The sequence below is a fragment of the Gymnodraco acuticeps genome, unplaced genomic scaffold (assembly GCF_902827175.1).
Source record: "Gymnodraco acuticeps unplaced genomic scaffold, fGymAcu1.1, whole genome shotgun sequence".
Classification (NCBI taxonomy): Eukaryota; Metazoa; Chordata; class Actinopteri; order Perciformes; family Bathydraconidae; genus Gymnodraco; species Gymnodraco acuticeps.
The window spans coordinates 134,956-156,730 of NW_022992072.1; the positions used below are offsets into that span (position 1 = coordinate 134,956).

Here is a 21,775-nt window from a genome sequence, read left to right on the forward strand (position 1 = left end):
ACACCACAGTACAGTATATAGTGTAATACACGTTATGTGAGTACAATGTGCACATTCTTACTCAGACATCTTACGTTTATATAAATATTTGCATGATTCTTTATTTATTTTTTATCATATTTAAGTCTAAAATGTCAAGAAAGGCAATTTCCCCTGGGATAAATAAAGTATTGTCAATGCAATTCATACGGTTAGTGCACATAAAAGATTTGAGTACTTTTATAATATAGCAGCAACAGTGCAGAAAAAATACTCCAATACTTTAAATGAAAATATACAATATGTAGGCTGAAAAGTAAAAGTAAATACAAATACAGTTGAATTATTAAATGAGTGTATCCAACTATTATATCTAAGGTAAAGTACATGTAAAGATATACTCAAGCACAAGCACCTTAAAATGTACTTCAGAAAATGCTTTTGAGGCAGTGGCAGAAAATAAGAAATAAGGCCATAATATTCAGTCATGGAAGAATACTTTATTCCTTTCATTTTATTGCATCACAATACTGCTGATACATTTGCAGTAACTATAAACAAGTTGATCATAACTAGTTTTAATACATAAGTGCAAAACGGTTGACAGATTACAGGAGGTGAAACACTGCAATACAACCAGGTATCTTTATTATTTTAATAGATTAATGAAAATATAACACTTCTACTGCTTTTGTTCATTTTTCAACACCCATTAATGAATGAGTTTAACAACATCTTAGAAATAATATCGCACCTATCTTTTTTCACTTCTTTGATTCTTCTTGAGAAAGGTCAAAATGAAATGTGTGTTTTTCACTTCATTTAAAAAGTGTGTTTATCAGTTCTTGTTCAAAACCAAACCATTGCGAGATGAATGACAATCTTACAAAAATGGATTCGTTTTTTTCTTTATCAAACCTCCCAGGCAGCACTGCAAATGTCACTGAATTCATTCACCAGCCTCAAATAGCTCCAACCAACATCACTGCAACTTCAATTTCTGCTCTCTTTTATCTATTGTGTGATATCTCTCACTGAGGGCAGCTACTGTGGAGTGTAGGACTTCATAGGGAAAAACATGATCTCACTGTTTGTTCCAGTAGATCTCATACGACTTCTTCTCTGAGAAGTTGGCTTCTGTTGTTGCTGTGCCACACCTCACTCTTTCCTTCACCACCTTCACCACCAGACCACCCGCCAAGGCAATGCCCGCTGCAGCCTTTCCGATCTCAGCCACTGCACTCAGGAGGCGTGTGGACACAGCCACTGTCCCCCAGGGGTCCGACACCACGCTACCAGCCACAGAGGACACACTGGGCCCTGTAAACCCGCACAGAACACCAGGAGTCCCAGCAGCCACCGGGGCATTTGCAACCGCTGCAGCTAACGGAGGAGCTACACTTCCTGCTACTGAAGCTACATTAGCTACAGATGCTGCCCCGCCCCCTACTGCTGCAGCTCCACTGAGAGCCGCTGTGCTGAAAGCTGCTCCCTCCAGAGCGGCTCCTAAAGCGGCCCCAGCTCCCAAGGTGCCTCCCACCCCTGCTGCCACCCCCACAGCAGAGGCCCCTATGAGACTAACCTGCCCCAGGGCATCCAGAGCGCCCTCCCCAGGACTTGCAGCTTCAGCAGCAGCGATAGCCCCTACAGAACCACCCAAAAGTCCACCCGTTGCCGCCCCCAGAGCCACTGCAGTTTTCCCAGAGGCCGCCGCTACTATGGCCCCCCACAGCGTTCCCAACACCTGAACCTCCAGCGACAGACATCCCGGCAAATTGACTTGCAGCAAAACCAATAGAGTTCCCCATCAAAGAAGCCCCGGCAGCGGCTGCTAAAGGTGCAGCGGCCCCGAAAACGACCCCCACTGCCAGGCCTGTGGCCCCAGCAGCCACCATGATCTTAACCCTCTCCAGAACCTTAGCAGAGAGCGCTGCCTCCCTCCTCGTGAGAGAGGAATGGAGAGACTGGCGCCTGCTCACAGACCTGCTGCCTCTGAACTTATCTCTACATCGTTCAACTCTGTTTCTCAGGAAGCTAAAAGGATTGCCTCTGCTCTCTTCTGTCCACCTCTCCATCCTAAAATCCTCCTCCCTTCCTCTCTCCAACTCCCTATTCCTGGATTTTACATCGCTGCTTTCTACTCTGTAAGTCTCCAAGTCACACTTTCTTCTTTTTCTAAATATATCCTGTTCTTCCCCCTCTGCTTGCTCCCTCAAAATCCTCTTCTGCTCCTCCTTGATGGCAGCCTCTGCTTCTAAAAACATGTTATTGGTATAAAACCCTTCCTTAGTCTGCCTCACCATGTCGCCCACCTTCAGTAAGAGCTCTTGAACCTGCGCTGAGTTGCTGGGGTCTTTGTTGTTCAGTACATGGTACCTGCCTCCACACCTGTCAATCAGAGCTTTAAGCCCAGCAGGTGCGGTCCCCCTGAGATAATCTTCGATCTCTACGCCCTCCAGGTCATCACCCCTGGTAAAAAGAATCACTGTGTGGTGACGGACTGCCTCCTCGCCAAATATTTTGGTTAACTCGCACGCAGCCTGGTTCTCATTCTCAGTGTATCGTCCTATTGGCACCACCAGCAGGAAGGCATGCGGCCCGGGGGCAGAGAGAGACACACATTTAGCAACCTCAGCATGGATCTGCTCCACAGATAAGTGAGTGTCCCCAAACCCTGGCATGTCGACCACCGTGGTCCTCCTCATCCTCCTCTGTGTGACAGTCTGATCTTCCTCCTCAGCTTCCTCTTCCTCAGTGCTCCCTAGCTGGCAGCTCTGCGTGACTGAGCTGGCGCTGATCTGTGACAGGAACTGCCTTCGGCCCAGGATGGTGTTTCCAGACGCACTCTTTCCGGATCCAGTTTTTCCGATGAGGACCAGCCTGAGCTCTTCAGTCCATCTGGATGCAGGGTCGTCTCCTTCCCTCTCACCCTCCATATTAACTGGGTCCTTTGTCTCTTCCTTATATCCTGGAAAATATGCAATGAAAAAGTGTCTCTAATGAACTGAGTGTGTTGGTATTTTCTGTGATGGAACAAGTACTCAGATTATTAAATCAGACTTTAGTTCCACCTGGAGTAAATCCACAAGCTACCCTGCAGTATACAAAGTCATTCAAACTAGCTGCACCTTTACCAGCTTTGAGAACACTTTAATGATCAATCATTATAAAACATATCATATATATTATTCTGAAATGGACCAATCTGCACAACGACTACTTTTACTGTCGCTACTTTAAGTATAATAATAATAATACATTTATAAAGCGCTTTTCCTGGTGCTCAAAGCGCTTATAGTATATTTTAAAGTATATTAAAGTATATTTTGATGCTAATACTTTTCTACCTTTACTTGAGCATAATTTTGAATGCAGGACTTTTATTTGTAACAAAGTATTCTTACACTCTGGTACTTCTACTATTACTTAAGTACACGATCCGAGTACTTCTCCAACCTCAATACATTCCTAAAGTACAGTACTTATACGTAGTTACTTTCCACCACTGCATATTTACTTTTTGATAGGTTAATTGCACCTAAAAACAATATGAAGGCGACAAAGGTCATCTACCAAGCCTAGAAAAGTCAGTGTCTGTCGGGAAGTTTCCAATGTAAACAAAGCATCTCCATTGAGTAGGTTACCTAACAGCTAATGTTATATAGCAGCTAGCCTTACCCACTAACATTAGGGTGCTTAAGTTGGATGTTTATAGCTCAAATGCTACCTAATGTCAACCAAAATCAAACATCAAATACAGAAATCAAGTTTTAATCGGTAATACTTCCCTGTAGCCACTGCTATTTATTAGCAATGCGAAGCTAGGTAAAGTAAGCAAATATCAACAGCTAATTTAGCTAACAGCTAGCATTAGCAAGTTGCTATTTTATGACGGAAACAGCCACTATAACGACATTAAACGATTACCTTACCTGAGTCCATGTTAATATAATTGTTAGAAGCCTTTCTCAGTCTCAGTAAAAGAGGTCGTTTCGTCTCTACATTATTTAGTTTCCTTCTGAATGCAGAAACATTTCAGGTTGAGCTTTGTTCAACCATAAACCAAAAACATTGGACTTTAGTCGGTGTGATTTTGGGAGGACTGCCTGCCCTCTGTTGGCTGATCTCTACAACTCACTGTGACACAAACACACTGTGCAATGTTAACATATGAAATGCACTTTATTTTGTATATCCGAGTCACTTTATTTTATTAAATTTGATAACAAAATGGCTTGTTCATTCTGCAGCAATGATATTATTTCTCTGAATATACACATATAGTTTGATAACAGTCTATTTCAAAATTACAACAATCTCAATTCCATAGATCTAAACCATTAAAATATGTTGATTCCCAGCAAAGATAAATAGAAAAAGACAAACAAAATGAAAATAAAGAAGCTGGTGCAGGGCTGCAAGATAAATGTTTCTATCCTGGACCTCTGGTTGACAGATACTCAACAGGATGACAATATTATAATTATTGTTAACTAAAAGGTCAATATCTGAAACGGGGAATGATATAAAAGGAAAAATCCCTGATGATAAACAAAAATATTCAAAAAGACACCAAAAAAAAGGAACAAATTAAGGAATACTGTCTTTCAGGCAAACAAAACACAAGATGTGTCTTTTAAAACTTTGAGCAGCAATAAGAACATTAACCTGCCCACTCATAAACTTCACTCTAGATATATCCAACATATCTCAATTGAAGGAAAACATTAATAAAAACGGTATTCCATCAATTCAAGGCGAGGACCATTTATATTTGGCAAACACACTGATTTTGAAGCATATGGGTTTTAGACACATATAATCTAGAACAGACACAATACATTGGGGTTTATTTTAAGATTATACTGAAATTAAATATATTCCAAAGTACAGTTATTGAATCCTCAAGTTATCAAAAATGAGTTTCCCCTTTCAACTCCTATTTGAGACGTCTCTACTTCTTATTCAACGTTAGATTCTCCAATTATAAATCGCACATATACAGCAATTCAAGCCTGCGTCAGAAACTCACTAACCACTTCCACTTTATTGGTGTCACCTTGAGGTTTTGTTCTCAACAGAGCACCAGGCTTTTGTACAAGTGATGACAGCTTTTTATTTCCTTCACCGTCATCGGAGTCTACAAGTCAAGCCACCCCTTGTTGACTGTTCCTCCTCTTCCTCTTCTTCTTTTACTAACGCTCTGTTTTGCAGCGCTATAGCTCGTTGCGGGAGCGGGAAATGCGAGGACCTTTCCGGATCTCTTTCCTCTTCTCCTCTTTCCTCCTCCTCTTCTCCTCCTCCCTCAGAATCTTCTGGAAAGCCTCGGCAGTGTGAAGCACCTGAAGCAAGGAGTAGAAGAATAGAGTAGTATACAAAGTACGAGTACCTTAAAATGTCCATTAAAGGTGGGGTAGGTAATTCACTTCAGAAACACTTGTTATATTCCATGGAATGCTCTTAACATCCCGATAGTAATGAATATCTTAAGTGCTTTGACAATAAATACATGAAAAAAATGTCATCTGTGGAAGCCGTGGCGCTGTAAAAAGTACGACCAATCATCTGAGCCGGCCCGGCTAAAGTAACTGGATGGCCTACCTGCCTGTCAGCCTTCCATCTGTGCACAAACTGATCTCGTGCCCTCATTGGTCATGTGCGCATTCGTGTGTGTTGGAGGAGGGGCTCTGTAAGGAAGTCTGAAGGAAGGGGCAGATTTTTTTCGGCTGCGTACTTTCAAATTCTAGCGCACTCGAGCTGGTTTCTCCATTCTTACCTACCCTACCTTTAAGAGGACATACAATGCTAATTTTCAGGTTCATATTTCATGTCTCCATGTTTTAATGTTCAAAAAGCTCTTTATTTCTCTCATACCACCTGTGCTGCTGCACCTCTTTTCACCCTCTGTCAGAAACCAGAGTCCAGTCTGCTCCGATTGGTTAGCTGGCCGGCTCTGTTGTTGGTCATCCACTTACGTAATACATTTACTTCCTTACATTTCACCACTAGAGATAATGAAACAGTATGATATAGCAATGATTTGTCTCTGTGTTGCAATTGTTACTGGTTGCTAGAAAGTAAAGGGCATTAAAGGTCATTCGAACAGGGTGTGTGTGTGTCTGTGTGTGTGTGTGTGTGTGTGTGTTTGCATTTTACTCACGTCGTCTCTCTCTGTGCGATACGGGTTTATAAAGTCTGGGGATTTCTCTGTAATTCCCAGCTCCTGTGACATCTGACAGATTAGCAGAATAGACAGGTGACAGGGGAGAAGAGGAGAGGGGGGGGGGGGGGCACATTGTCATTTATTCAATAGAAATACGCTTTTTCTGCAGACAAAAAGCAGTATAAGGCAAGCAGCAACAGTTCTTCCATATATTATTTTATCATATTAGCATTCGACCCTATGGCTATATGAAAAATAGCGGGCTCAGAAACTAAGAGTTGCTGAGGAGAAGCTAACTGCTGCTGCTGCACCACTCAGAATTAATCCACAATATAATCCCCTTGGCACGTTGCTAAAGTCACAGATTAATGCTGCAGGAGTTTAGTTCATTAACCCTTAACATTAAACAAAACACAATTTTATCTGCTTTTAAATTTCAACTCATCATGGACAAATCCGATGACGAATGGCACCGTTATCAGCGTCTTTTCAGCAAACAATAAGGTGCCTTGTGCTGCATGTATAACAGCAGATTGCAGTGAAATCTCCATGGATACTGTATAACCTGAACAAGTATGGTTCTGTCATGTCTCTGCACCTGGCAATTTACCACACTGTGCACTGTATTGTTATTTCTTCCATGTCCTTGTCTCCTGCAGAGAAAGTGATTCATTTCATCATGGACTTATGATGAATTCTGCATCTACACTTCAAAATAACAAAGCAAATATTTCGGCATTGATTTAAAATGGACAGAAAACCGCAAAGAAAGACAAAAGTATTGTGCGATTTTTTCGTATTTTCAAGGCCCTTAAATGTGGTCTGATTTAAGAGTTCAGCATCTTTACCAAAAGGAACAAGTCTTTCTGTTTAGCTCTGCAGAATAGTGATCTTAGAAAAATGTTTCTTCCTTTAAAATTCAGTAGCTGGATTTTTATAGTTGGCATTCATTCTTTTAAAAACAGAAAAGGCAGCCGTTGTTGAATAAAAATGTCAAATCCTGACTTCACTAAATGGCTGGGGACTTCTAAACAAGTTACTCTACTTAAGGCATTTCATTTGTACCATTATTTTCCCTTTTTCAGACTCCTGTGTTTATTATGTCTAACCTATTTCAACCAATGTTTAGATCGATGAAAATAATGTTTTGGGACCATTTAGTATTAACAACTAGTGTAGTTTTAGGGTATTTGGTTAGTATTAGGTGTTTATTAGCTTGTAAATGTTTCTGTAGAATACATTCTATCTCTCCATTTCTAGATGTGTTATTATTAATATATACTGTAAACACTTTCTCTCTCTCGTGTCCAGGCCCTTATTCTTAAGATTCAGATAGTTTATCAAGGTGTCCCATTTCACATTTAAGCAATCATACACGAGAGGGCCGTTCTTGAACGTCATTATTGGTACGACAGTACTGCGGCAGGACCGAGGCGCTTGCGCCGAGGGATATTGACTTGTTGTGAAAAGGCACGTTCTATTTGATCGTTGTTTGATCGTGGAATCAAACACGCCTATTGACCAATCAGAGAGCTTGCTCACACCTATGTGTTATAGAATACTCCATTATACCCAATGATTGAGCTTGTATTTTTAACCATTTGTGAAGAAAATGTATTGAAATCAAAGCTCAGAATCCTTTGTTTACACCCTTACATCAACGGACTGTGACAAGACTCATCAACAGGTAATATTAGGGACAGGAAAGACGAGAATCCACTCTTACCAGTGTGAGGACATGTTGGTGGGCTCCTCCTGTGAAGACCCCCGACTGGTTGCAGAAGTTCAGGCCCCAGCGCAGCATCCCGTCCCAGTCCTCGTTCCGGTCGTAGTAATGGTGGACGATCCGGGGGAAACGCAGCGCCACGTCGCCAAAAAACGCTGTGTTCTCGACCACGTGGGAGTACGCTGCAGAGAGGTAGAGAGAGAGGGAAGAGACAAAAACATAGCTACATTTAAATTCTGATATACTGCACATACTGTATTGTAATTAATTAAAGTTGTTATTTTCTTGTACTTACATTTTTTTTGTACATTTCTTCTAATCATTTTTTTCAAATATTTCTATAATAGTCCTATATTTTCTTTCTTTCTTTTTTACAACCTAACTTCTCTTACTGTGTTAATATGTATGTATGTATGTATATACATTATACACCAATTTCATTATACTGTGTAAACATTACTTGGTGATTAACCTGATTTAGATTCTATATACGTTTTTGGAGCATGATCCAAAATAACAAAAAATATACAGGTTAATTGGACTTAATAAAACAGAGGAGGACAATTTTGATAATGAATTTTTGTTGACAAAACATACAGAACATCCTAATAATTGGGACGAATAAAAATGTCTAATTTAGTTTCGGCAGGACTCAAATAGGTGTTGGGTTAGGAGAAGCCTGGGGAAAAGGGAAGATGATATTCGTGACATTCAGACGCTAAAGCTGATATTATTGACACCCTCTGGCACCGAAAGAGGATGAAAGACATCCTGGAGATGCTGCTAAAATAAAGTAGCTTATATAAGAGCAGGAGACATTTCAAATGAGGAAAGAGCCGAGGTATAAAAGCGAATCCGACCTTCTTTGATCTTATCGTCCATCGGGAAAGGGTCGTCAGGCTGCATGTTGGCCGAGATCAGGATTTGTCTCGAGTCCTCCAACACCTTAAGAATAAGAAAAAAAGCTGAGTAAAGCAGGTTTATGTACTTTACAATATGTGCTTGGGATGTAGGTGGTTGCTATGGTGATGCAGGTGAAAAATAACAGTGATGATTTGAAAGGAACCTGCCTGCCTATCATGACATTGTACACACCACTTCACTGCTGACACTGTGGGATGCAGTGAATCTGCTAAAGAAGCTTTACAGAACATTAGGGTTTTGAAGTAAGAAGGTACATTTTTTTAAAGGGGCCATGTTATGCAGATTTTCAGGTTCATATCAGTATTTAGTGTCTCTACTGTAACATGTCTCCATGCTTTAATGTGCTGCAGCACCTCTTTCCTCCCTCTGTCTGAAACCAGAGCCCAGTCTGCTCTGATTGGTTCGCTGGTCAGCTCTGTTGTGATTGGTCAACTGCTTAGAGATGTCCCGCCCCTTAGCCTATCACGTACAATGTGTTGGAGCACTAGCCAATAGAAGTGTTGATGTCACTATATTAAAGAAGTAAACAAAAGAGTCCAATGGAGGTGTTTCAGGCAGGAGGGGGGTTTGGGAACATAACCTCATTAAGAAGACTGATTCAGTGTTTACCTCTCTTATTGTACACCAACTCACAAGCCATGCGCACAGACGGTGCCTTCCTGCCTTGCCTCAGGACTCTTTGGTAGTTCATGTTTTTTTTATTGATCTTAGTCCTAATGATTGCCACTATAAATGTCAAAAGTCAAAATTCAAAAGTTGAACATTGCTCAACTTTTGAAGCGAGCAACGCTCCCACAATGCAGTTCGGCAAAGCGTGACGTCAACCCATTCAAAGTGAATGGGCAGAAGCGTTGAAGCTTCAACGCACGCCGCCGTGTGGACGGGCTGTTAGCCTATCACCTACAATGTGTTGGAGCGCTAGCCAATAGATGTGCGAGTGTTACATCGTGATGTCACTATGGAGTGTGTGGGAGAGAAACTCCCTCTGGAGGGAACACAGGGATTTTAGCCTTTGCAGACCATTTACATGCACTAAAACCTATTTAACACACTACTACAGGAAAGGGAAAACACAACAGGGCCTCTTGAAGTCAACACACTGCACTCTTTTTTTATAGAGACACTTAATGCCATATTGTAATTAAAAACACTCAAACAAATGGACTGGGATCAGAGTGAGTGCAGCAGCGTTTACAGGGATAGAGATCAAAGAAGGAACACACACACACACACACACACACACACACACACACACACACACACACACACACACACACACACACACACACACACACACACACACACACACACACACACACACACACACACACACACACACACACACACACACACACACACACACACACACGCTGACAATGTATTCCAGCCGCTGAAGGTTGACTCCGCATGTTGTCCTTGAGAGATGATCCAAGATAACTGTCCTCTGGGAAGACGTACAGTAAAGCAAAAGCTCCGAGCTCAGGGAAGTGAATGGCACTCCGAGGAGCTGAGTCCGAATAAACATTTCAATAAATAAACGAGAAAACAAGCCGATGAATGTAACCGTTGGATTTGAAGCTTTTTGAATTCTGTCGGATCTTCTCATCCGTCAATCTGCCGAGAGTACAGGCTGGTTTGCGCTTAGAAGCAGCTGTAACATTTTGTTTTATACTAGTGGCCTTGAATGTGCTTGATGTCGCAGTAACACACACACACACACACACACACACACACACACACACACACACACACACACACACACACACACACACACACAACACACACACACACACACACACACACACACACACACACACACACACACACACACACACACACACACACACACACACACACACACACACACACACACACACACACACACACACACACACACACACACACACACACACACACACACACACACACACACACACACACACACACACACACACACACACACACACACACACACACACACACACACACACACACACACACACACACACACACACACACACACACACACACACACACACACACACACACACACACACACACACAGCTTACCTTGAAGAGTCCTTTGAGCATGATGTCTATGATCTTGTACTGCTGGTTGATGTCGTTCAGCTCCACCAGATTTTTCAGCGCGCTCAGTTGATCCTTCCTCTTGGTCTCGAACAGACGCTTGTCTAAAAAAAGGCAGGTCAGGAGCCAACACATGGGAGTAACTCGCATAAACGCTCGCTCATGCATCCATCTGTCGCATTAAAAAGGCACAGAAATATAGAAATGGGCGATAAATCAGTAGTTTGATGATATGATGTTTTGCTGTATTGTTCATTTAATGTGTGGGTTTTCACTATCAGTGCCTTAATGAGCATCTGGAAAACTGCAAATGTCGTCGGTTTTCTTGCAAGTAAACACTCGATGTCAGAGGAGCTTGTCTCCTATCTCTGTTCTTAAAGTTATCCATCATTGATAGTCAATTCATACGTTTATTTGGCCACACAACAGACAAAATGCTAAGGGACTAATGTTATAATTCTTCTCGTTTGTTTTTGCCTCTGCTTAAGCGATCGTGTGATTTTCTGTGCTACTATAATTTTTCTTTTAACACCATTAACCTGCCAGGCTGTGCTGATGAAAATGAGCCTCCATGGGTAAATCAGGCACATTTACATGATGGATGCTTATGTTAATTAATGTGCATCCTCCCTAAATAAATACACTCTAAAAAAGGTCCAAATGCCCAGTTTCACAATGTCATATAAACGTTTGTTTTGGGTAAAAGAGAGTCTAAACGCTGTTAGAGTCTCAGTCTTTAGACATAGCTTCAGACTGACTTGTTGCAAGTACTTGGTCTCCTATACCAGTGTTTTTCAAAGTCGGGGCCCGACCCCCCGGGGGGCCGCATGCAAAGTTTGAGGGAAAGGGGATTTTTTTTTTTTTAGATGTTATTAATAACTGCATATCTATCAATCCATGTGTCCTTTGATGCCAATCTTTTAATAGTTTTTAGTTTTTAAATCACACGACCGCCCTTCAAGCCAATCAGAATCGAGCTGCCGTTACTGAGAGTGAAACTGAGGCCCATTCCCAAACGGCCCCCTACACCCTACCCCTCCGTTTGCGCGTTCACGCGGAGGGTCCGCCATATTGAGGGCTGTTCCAAAGCAACGAGTGTGGAGGGGGAGTGGGCTATCAAACAGCGAGTCTGCAGCGGTGCTGACTTGAGACCGGTCTCTACCTGACCGGAGTCACGCTGTGTGTGTCCGTCAGGAAACAAGCTGTTTACAAGTAGTTCCAGCAAACATCCACTGATAAACTGCGATGTTAACAACCTCATGATAACCTCATATGTTTTTAACTGAGGATAATACCTGTGTTTAGTCTAGAAAAAGGTAAATGTGTGCATTTTATTATAAAGTTGTGTATATTTACAGACTGTTGCAAAAACTAAGAAGCTTATAAACATCAGGTTTAAAACTAAAAGAGCTTTGAAACACAATGAAAGATGTTTGGAGTTTTATTTGAGTTACTTAAACTTTTTGTCTAAGAGATGCTGATCTGAAACCGTTGTTACATACAGTTACGGCATTTCCTGTTTCTGCCGGAGAGAGGGGAGGCCGTCCCAAAGCTTGCTGCTGTATTTACTCCCTCCATCTGACAGGAGGAAGCCTCGTTGAGCTGCGAGTGTGGCTACAGACGGAGTTCACTCCATCACGGAGGGGTAGGGTCGAGGGAGTGGTTTGGGATTGGGCCTGTGTATCTACTCAGCTTTTGGAGCAAGTGAGAGCTAGTGAATATTTCGCTCTGCAGCTGGATGAGAGCACGGATGTAGCAAATATTGATGTTTATATATATGAATATATATGTTAATTGTTCATATTACTGTTCAAAATTATATAATATTATAAAGACAGAAATCACTTTAAAAATGCTTTAAAAATATGTTTACCGTTTAATATTGTGTTAAGAATGTAAGACACAATGAATGTAATGAATGACAAACAAAAGATAAATACAAACAATTTTTAGAAGAATAACTGATAATTAATTATTAATACAAATATATATTAAGAAAACGTATTAAGCTGTATGATTAATTTGTCATATTTTCCATCATAATGTACTCATCATTTAAAAAAGAATTGCAACAGGGGGGTCCCCGCCAGAGGATAATGCTATATGGGGTCCTTGGCATGGCAACGTTTGGGAACCCCTGTCCTAAACACTATAATCACACACTTCAGTAATCAGTGTGATTGATTTTCTGTTGTGTTATATATTCTAATGTTTTAAGGCATCAGATCTACAACTGAAATGTTCAGTGACACGCACACACGTCAGTGCATTTGGCAGCAGCTCTTGCACACACACTCTCAGCAGAAGGATACAGATGTCCAGGCTGGAGTCGTGTCTCAGACGGTGTGTGTCCGTGTCCGCCGAGCTGAAGGCAGCCAGCGCCAGGATCACCGCACACACACTCTGCATGGTCAGCAGGGAGGACACACTCCTGTAGGAAAGATCACAGTAAATCACGTGGTTAAACATCCACATCCTGGCACAGAGAGGGAGAGGAATGAGTCCTAAACCCGTAAATTAGTTAGCATTTTAACACTTCTGGTTCTCATCTGGAAGTTGCTGGTTATTTGAATGAGTTTTTAGATGCCTGAAACTGGACTAAAAAGGACTGCATTTTAACAGAAAGCTTAGATATGAATCATGACATTCAAATAAGTGTACAACGAACACGTTTATATAATTCACCAGCTTTCAACTCCCTAAGAGGAAAGGAGAAAGCTGGCAATAGTGGTGCAGGAATGAGTCCTTAAATCTTTAAATGAGTCAGCATTTCAGCACTTCTGGTTCTCGTATGGAAGTCAATGGTTTTGTGAATGTGTTTTTGGTTTGAGGCCTGATATAAGGTCTGTGGTTAACACAAGAAGATGATTTCACGATTTGTTCTACGACATAAAATACATCAGGAAATACCCCACTGGTGAATATCTGAAGCTTTTACGAGGAAATAAAAAAACTGTGTTTGCCAACAAGTGTCTAAATGAGACGAACATTAGCCGCCTTTAGCTTAGCGGTGGTGGCGGGAAGTCATGTGACCGTGCTTTATAGCCTAACGTTAGCTTTTTACTTCTGGAGATTGCATTTATGCGTCAACAAGGATAAAAGTGGTGTTAATATGCAGATTATCCTACTGAACGAAACATGTAAGTATCATAAACGTGTGTTTGCTACAGATCTTATTTTCTGCAGTATTCTGTAATCCAATGGAAAAATCCCATTGGTTTTTGTCGAGAGAGCCCTTGAGATGCTAACTAACAATCGGCCTAAAATACGTCATCCCTGCCCTCTATGCAGAGAGACAGAGTGGAAAGGGAGAGTGAACGACATGGTGTTTTTATACAACACAAATCTTTTGTTATTCTCTGAAGATGGAACTCAGAACTGAATTAGTTTGGACTTCCACAGATTTCACTTTCATCTGAAACAGTGTATCTTATTCATGAAGCCCCTCTTTCTTCTTCCAATGCTGCTTCATGTCTCGTGATACTTTGACACAGAGACATGCTGGGGATAAGTGGTCAATATGGAGCCCTGGAGGGGGATCCGCCATTTAAAAAGACACATCTGATGTCTGGCACTTGCGTAATCCCCAAAGGAACATTCCCTGAAGCAGACCCCCGGCTCTCTATCGAAAGCAGAGGTCTTCACCGATATCTTCACCCCCCCCCTCTTCGTTTCTTCCCTCAGAGGCTTTTTATACGTTTGAAAAAGGGAGGGATGAGAGTGAGGAAATAAATGCAACAGCTAAAAATAGAAGCCTCATCAAATTAAAATTTAATGAAAGCCACATTTTAAGAAAAACATTAGCAGAGGGAGGGCGGGAAATGTTGATGAAAAGCTAAAAGAATATTTCTCACATGCATCATTTATCATTGGTTCCCATCATGGTATTATCACAGGGACGCAGACGGGGGTGCAGGGCGTGAAAGGAGAGCCAGGTTGTGAAAAGCAGGTGGAGAGCAAGAGATGTGTCGAGGTGAAAATTGGTAGATATGGTGGCCTGACAGGGACAAACGCACTACAATGGCACAAAACACTTACATTAGGAGAAACGCGCTTCAGTTTAAAAACAATTCAATTTAAAAAACACAAATAGACCAAAACATGCAAATGAAGAAACATCTTCACCAAACACATCGCACAGGTTACTAAAAGTGCTGCATTAATGAAACCCTGCAACTACAAAACGCAGCATGAAGCTCAAACCACATCGGAAACGAAATGGGGACACTAAAAAGTGACGCACACAGCTGGGAGTGGAGCGCTTGTTGATGTTCGGGGATTAAAAAGTACAACTATCACTGGAAACTAGGGGGGGGGGGGGGGCGCTGCCTGAGCGGGGGGAGTGGTGGTGTCATTGGGATATATATTTTTTATAAATCTTCTGGAGCAGAGAGAGGAGCTTTGGATTATTGCTATTGATAAGTGCATCAGTGTTTCTTAGGGTCAAAAACACTAAACTCACAACTTAAAATGAAAGCGTTTAGTTTATTTAATAAAAGGGCACATGTGTGAAAAGTGACAGTAGATGAGTTGCAATTTGGTTCCAAATAAAAAAAAAATATATATATATATTTTTTAAAACACCTTGAATTCCAAGACAATGGTAGGGGACACACTGTCGATTATTTGGGTCAATAATTGATATGACGATTATTAAAAACGATTATCCATTTACTTTGAAAACATCAATTTATTGGAGATTTTTTTTTTTAACAGTTGATTACCGTGAACTTTAAGTATAACTCAACTGAAAAACCAATAATAAAAGAAAGAAGAAAAAAAATCGTTTTATTTCCATTACGTTGTTTTCGTAATCGTTGCAAGCCATAATCATAATCGCGATTAAAATACGATTAATTGAGCAGCCCTACTGGAAACTAACCTCAAATCTAAGTTGTATCGGCTTGTTTTAACAATGCGATCACATATTATTCAGACCCGGCGCCAGAACAAATCTAAAGGGAGGGCATATGATTTTCATGGGAGGGCACACAAAACCGTCACGTGCTGCGGGCCTGCGGCACAATATCAAACAGCAAGGCCAACAGGATTGCGTAAAGACGCACACTTATCGCAAACATACACAAATAAAGGGCAACATAGAAACCACTTTGAAACATTGTGTGCGTGGCAGCACAAACACTGGTAAATCACGAGCAAGGCACACTGGTTACGGATGGCAGCTTCCTCATCGCTGCACTCGGAGAGAAATAGTAGAGACGGAGACGATGAGCTGTTTAGCCCGCCTTGGGCATGGTTTATGTTCCGATGCACTGCACTCGGACATGCTGTGGAGTGCATCGAGTCACCTCTGAGAGGGAGTTGGTTGACAGCTAAAAAAAGCTATAATATCAACGACAGCTGACACGTAATAACGGCTCCGTGCAGCTGATCTGCACCAAAGTTATAATTTCCTTATGTGTTTCCTCGCATATCTGTCTCTCCACAAACTCTCACATGAAATGTGTTCTTTTGATGCGGCATGCATTAGCAGTCCTTTATCAGTCTGTAATGCGTGTTTCCAGTCGCAAAAACCTTTGACAGTAAAAGCCGCATCAGATGAAGACGTTTTGACTTTAAACTGTCTACAGGGGAAACAAAAGGCTGCGTCTGCTTTTAACGAATATTCAAGCCGGTCTGTTGTTGTACCATGCAGCGGCAAAAGTGCGCTTCTTTCCTGAAAACAATCTCCCTGGATAACGATCCAGCTTCACCTGCTTGGGTTCATTAACCCCAAGATCATCGCTAACTCAGCCCCGGGGTTTGCCGAGGTCAAGCTTGTGACATTAAGGCGTGCTGCTGCAACGGCAGGTGCAGGGTCGCCAGCTGCACCATCGGCTGCAGTTCTTTCATCGCTATTTCGTTTTAATAAATCCTTAGACCTTTTAAGCCAATTTTTTATATCCATTTTGTAATTCAAACAGAAATGGGAGTCTACAGAATGCACAATAAACAAATCCAGAATAGGCGGCAGAGTGTGACGCTGTGATTGGTATAAATGGGGACGAATCACAAATCACAACAGACACATGCATTTATTTGACGTAGCCTGCGATTTTATTTTTTAGTTCTGACATCACATACATCGTAGCATAAAAGTTCACAGTTTATTTATAATTAAAAAAAATAAAATATATATATTTTTACATTTTTATAAATAATAAAAAACGTGTTTATTGGGGGAGGGCAGGAATGTCAAATGGGAGGGCCTGGCCCTCCCTGGCCCTCCCACGGCGCCGGGCATGATATTATTGCATATCTGCTGTAAGCCAGCTAGCTAACCTAGCTAACGTAGCTAATGTAGCTAACATTCAGTCATTTCAAATATACTGATGACACATTTACAGTTATGAAACAGACTAAATCTGCAAACACTGAAATGTGCATTACTTTTTGAGCGTCCCCTGGTTTCGGTTGTGTTTTGAGCTTCTTGCAGGGTTTCGTTTCGGCAGCACTTTTCGTAAACGCTGCTCATGTTTCGTCAAGTTGGTGAAGACGTTTCTTCATTTGAATGTATTTTGGCACATTGGTGTTTTTATATTTGCATTGTTTTTCAAAGTGCAGTGCGTTTCTTCTAATGTAAGTGTTGTGGGTCGTTAGTTGTCAGCCACTGAAGGTAGAGGAGCGTGAAGGCGAGAAATAACAGCTTTCCTGGTGAATATTTCCATCAGTCACACCTTTTAAGACACCGTGGGTGTTTCTCAATGTCGAGGAAGGATGCTCCAGAGCCACTATTTCAAGGATACTATGTCCTCGAGTCCCGCCGAAGGCCTGTTCCAATGTCCAGCATACTTGGAATTCTACCGAGGCCGGCGTCCTTCGTAGCGAGACATTTCGAAGGCTGCACATGTGTAGACTCCGGTCTTAAAATCCCCACAATGCTTTGCGCACGGACCAATTTCTAAATCTTTGGCGGAAATCGCGCTCCATTTAAGGCGGGGCCTCGCATATGACGCACACCTGTTAGCCTGTTCCACCATTCTTCGTTTTCCGAGGCTAGGAAGGATTCTTGCCTCGCTTCTGAATGACCTGACTCGGAGGACATGTGCTACCAAGCAAGCCTCCTCGACATTGAGAAACACCCACCGTTAAACACTCCCAGATAGGAGTCAATGGAAGATGATAACGATCATCATATGATGAATTGGAAATGGGGGACCCTGATGTAAACAAGACGAAAGTCTTTCTCTGGTCTGCATCCCCTTATCAATTGTATGTTTTGAGCTGTACTGTACTGTACCCAATATACAAGCTGTTAATACACTTTTCAATCAATCAATCAATCAATCACCAGGGTCTCCATTTTGCATGTCAGAATTGATCTTTACAAGGCGGCCAATTCTTGAATCTGAAGGACTAGTAAGTGCACAAAGGATGAGTGTTAATTTAGGCTGAATGAGCATCACTTAAATCAGAAGGAAACCAACCATATGCTCCTAAAGAGCAGAGAACATCGACTTAAACGTCCTCCTGTTTCCCCATCAGCTTTGCTTTTTTACGGCACATCCTGACAACTTTCCAAAGACTCCGCAGTAGATCTCGATAAGATTCTGCCAATGTGACATAAAACAATCACTTTTGTTGCAAGTGGTGTCGTCTGAGGTCGCTGAAGTAGTCTCTCATTTATAATAAAAACAGCAACTTTTTCTTCCCGAGTCAGCAAGAAAAAAAGTTTCCCGAAGACAGCCGAGTGAAAACAATGTTCGATTAAGGCCAATTTGTGCGTTCTGAAAACACCTTTTGGGTAGCTTCCCAGCTTTCTGAGAAACGCAGCACTAAATATCCGTAAGTGCTGCTCCAGAGCCTCAATATTTCTAGATAACAGCCAAGATAAAAAAAGGGGGCCTTGTCTCTCCTTGTCGACTTATTTGATGTCCTCCCCCCTCAGTGTGCTTCCATGCAGTCAGCCATGCAGCTCCGACAGCTGTTTAAGGGCAGAAAGGTTATGGCAACCAGCACGATTCAATGCCGTCAACACATATATATTTATACATCCTTTTGCCGTTTCCGTGCAATTGGGCGAAGTGCTGAGACCTTAAAAAGGAGAGACATTAGGAGTGCATCAATCATCTCCTAATGTGGCATGGGCAGCACAGGAATGAGAGTCTAAATGCGTCCATTAACCCAGACAAGGGTTGATCATTTAAGAGAAGCACTTATGTTCTGAATCAGATTACTCTTGAGAAATGAGACCTTTGACATGATTTCTCCTTTTGGCTTTCTCCCTTGAGTTGTACAAGACAGACAGTACACACATTATTACAACACAGATGCTCTGCAAGATGCACGCTTCGGATGGGTTTCCCTGCAGCTGATGCTCCAACGTCGGTTCAGATTTGGTCTGTCAATGTGGCACTCAAGTCGGGCGAGATGTTTTCGCCTCGGGTTGTTCTGTTCTGCGGTACAGTCGTCGTTGAAGCCGTGTAAAGCCCACGTAAATCTCTTGGCCGGAGGCGTTTCTCTTCCCTGCCAACAACCGTCTCCTGTGGCAGAGAGGCTGAAGTTTTGATTTCCTGTGTGGGGGATCCAGGTGTCCAGCTATGTCATATAAGTAGGCTAGCGTATATATCTGATCATACACACAACCAGCAGCGGTTAAAATCCCTGTGGCAGGCCCGGACTGGCCATCGGGAGGACCGGGAGGTTTCCCGATGGCCTGGCCTGCTAAGTGGCCTGCTGGCCTGAGGACTTTTATTTTATTTTATGTATGTCGTGAACGCAACGCTGCGCAAATGTGGGTCTGACTCTGCCTCACAGAGGGTGACTGGCTGTCTACATGATGTGGCCTGCCGACATGGCCACTTTCATACAGATCATACTAATGCCCGTCTCTGTGTGTCATTCAAGCTCGGGAGGGTGTGTGTTATGTGTGGCGCGAGCAGTGAGATAAAGCATGCGCACCGGTTACGTGTATTGTTGTTGTTGTTAGCATCTGGTGCTAGCTAGCTGCGCTAACGGATATAAGGAGCTTTTTCAACAACAAGGTGGAGGAGAGTCCTCTGCTGTCAGACTGAGAGGCTGATAACCTCAGACCCCCCTATAGGATTTGAGGTCCACCCCCACTTAAAATATGCTCACATAGGTTCCTAAATAGATTTGCACATTTTTTTAAATAGTAACCCATGTCCATAGCCTATGTTTATTTTTGGGTAGTAGATTTAAACTAGAGGGCTATCATTATGGGCAGCAATGCTGTAAATATTGACAAATAAATCCAGCAAAATGGCACAAAAAACTGATAGTGGCCTGGCTGGGTGTCTAATTCCCGGCCTGACTTATTGTCCCAGTCCGGCCCTGTGGTGTGCATGAGATATTCTCTAGAGGGAAGCAATCTTCAATCAAAAAGAGATCCAACCAGCTCTGTGACGTTAACTTCAAGAGGCAAAACTAGCCCTGGAGGTGACTCCTAAGAAGATGGAGCTAGAGAAAAGGGTACAGAGAGATGGATGTGCAGCAGGAGTGGATCCATATTCTGTCTACGGACAATAAGAGCGAGTTAATTTTATAAATGCAACTCTGCAATACATCACAATTATTCATGTAAGGAGGGCGCTTATGGTAAGTACTCCAAGTCTGTGTTTATAGATAGGAGATGTACCTTCAGGACTCATGCTTTTTGGTTTGTTTCTTCATGGCTGATTGCACTTATTGTAAGTCTCTCTGGAGAAAAGCGTCAGCTAAATTAAATGTAATGTAAGAGTCGCTCCTAGACTATTCGATCAATCCCGTTTTTCAAAGCCCAAAAACTCTTCAACCAAGAGAGATCCATCAAACTCTGTGACATTAATGCCAAGAGGCAAAACTAGCCTAAAAAACGACTCCTAAGAAGATGGAGCAAAAATAAAAGACGCTTATCTGGATTTGTAGCAGCAATAGATCCAGATTTCTTCCCCTCGGGCTGCCAGAAGGCTGTGGGATGTTTGAGATCCAAGGACTGACACACCATCTCTCTCTCTGTTATCATTCATGCAGAGGCACGGCTGCACGGACATGCGTAATGGTGATGATGATGGCAGAGCCTGGATAAAGACTGTCATGTGGACCATCAATCATGCATTGCCTAATTGATTGCAAGCCCCCTTTACCTGACCCGAGTTCGAGACTCACTACGGACAATACGAGGGAATTCAATTAGTAAAAAGCTGCGATGTGGGACTATTTCTCCTGCTTTAACTCCGCAATACAACACCATTATGTATTTAAAGGAGGGCGCGCAAAAGGTAAATTCACCAAGTATTTGAAGTAGCTCCGATACTTTACTCGATTCATCGCATTTTTGCAAAACACAGGTGACAGTATAGCCAGAAAACTCGCCTTTCACTCACCGTGTTGCAGAGAGAAACAGCCCGATTAGCGCACACCGTTTCCCCCAAAGTAGTGCAGATGAATCTCCTTTTTTTTTTAAATATATATATATATATATATATATATCTCCACACGAAGCGTTTAAGGTCAGCTCGGAAAACAGCACGTGTGATTGTAGACTCTCAGGAGGTGGAGGAGTTAATTTGCATGCGGATCTCTTGTATCCACTCCGCCAGCGCCACGATCGCACCCGGCTGGCTCTCTTTGGACGAATGACAGCCAGCAGGCGCTAACTGTGGAGGAGGATGTTGTTTCCGCACGGACGGTTTATGAGGAGACACCAGTCGGAGCGTGGGGTGCGTTCCGTTTCCCTTTTTGTGTGTTTCCTCTGAGATAATACAGGGTTGCCAACTCTCACACATCTGGCGTGTGACACACGCTTTCACTCTCAATCTCACGCTTCCCAAACTATTCTCAGGCCAAAACAAGAATACCGAAGACTAGAAACGGTTTTGAAAACTGTTGTCACGTAGTGATCGTCTTCTCAATAGAACATCTTTGATAATGTCTTCTGGCCAATCAGAATCAAG

At 42.3% G+C, this 21,775-nt stretch overlaps 2 protein-coding genes across 3 annotated transcripts; both read right to left on the reverse strand.

Annotated features, from left to right (window-relative positions):
• Nucleotides 1-459: 459 nt before the first annotated feature.
• LOC117537154 (GTPase IMAP family member 4-like) lies at nt 460-4,079 on the reverse strand. The gene is made up of 2 exons (XM_034202293.1): nt 3,912-4,079; nt 460-2,947 (listed from the first exon to the last, which is right to left on the reverse strand). The coding sequence occupies exons 1-2, from the start codon at nt 3,919-3,921 to the stop codon at nt 1,605-1,607; spliced, it is 1,353 nt and encodes a 450-aa protein (XP_034058184.1). The 5' UTR covers nt 3,922-4,079; the 3' UTR covers nt 460-1,604.
• A 58-nt stretch (nt 4,080-4,137) lies between these two features.
• Nucleotides 4,138-21,463, reverse strand: LOC117537155 (coiled-coil domain-containing protein 134-like). Of its 2 annotated transcripts, none has more exons than XM_034202294.1 (7): nt 21,206-21,463; nt 13,193-13,311; nt 10,863-10,984; nt 8,729-8,813; nt 7,869-8,050; nt 6,140-6,211; nt 4,138-5,321 (listed from the first exon to the last, which is right to left on the reverse strand). In XM_034202294.1, the coding sequence occupies exons 2-7, from the start codon at nt 13,287-13,289 to the stop codon at nt 5,196-5,198; spliced, it is 684 nt and encodes a 227-aa protein (XP_034058185.1). In that variant the 5' UTR covers nt 13,290-13,311; nt 21,206-21,463; the 3' UTR covers nt 4,138-5,195. The 2 variants fall into 2 exon arrangements, with proteins under 2 accessions (XP_034058185.1, XP_034058186.1); XM_034202295.1 differs by having other exon boundaries at nt 21,195-21,289.
• Nucleotides 21,464-21,775: the final 312 nt, after the last annotated feature.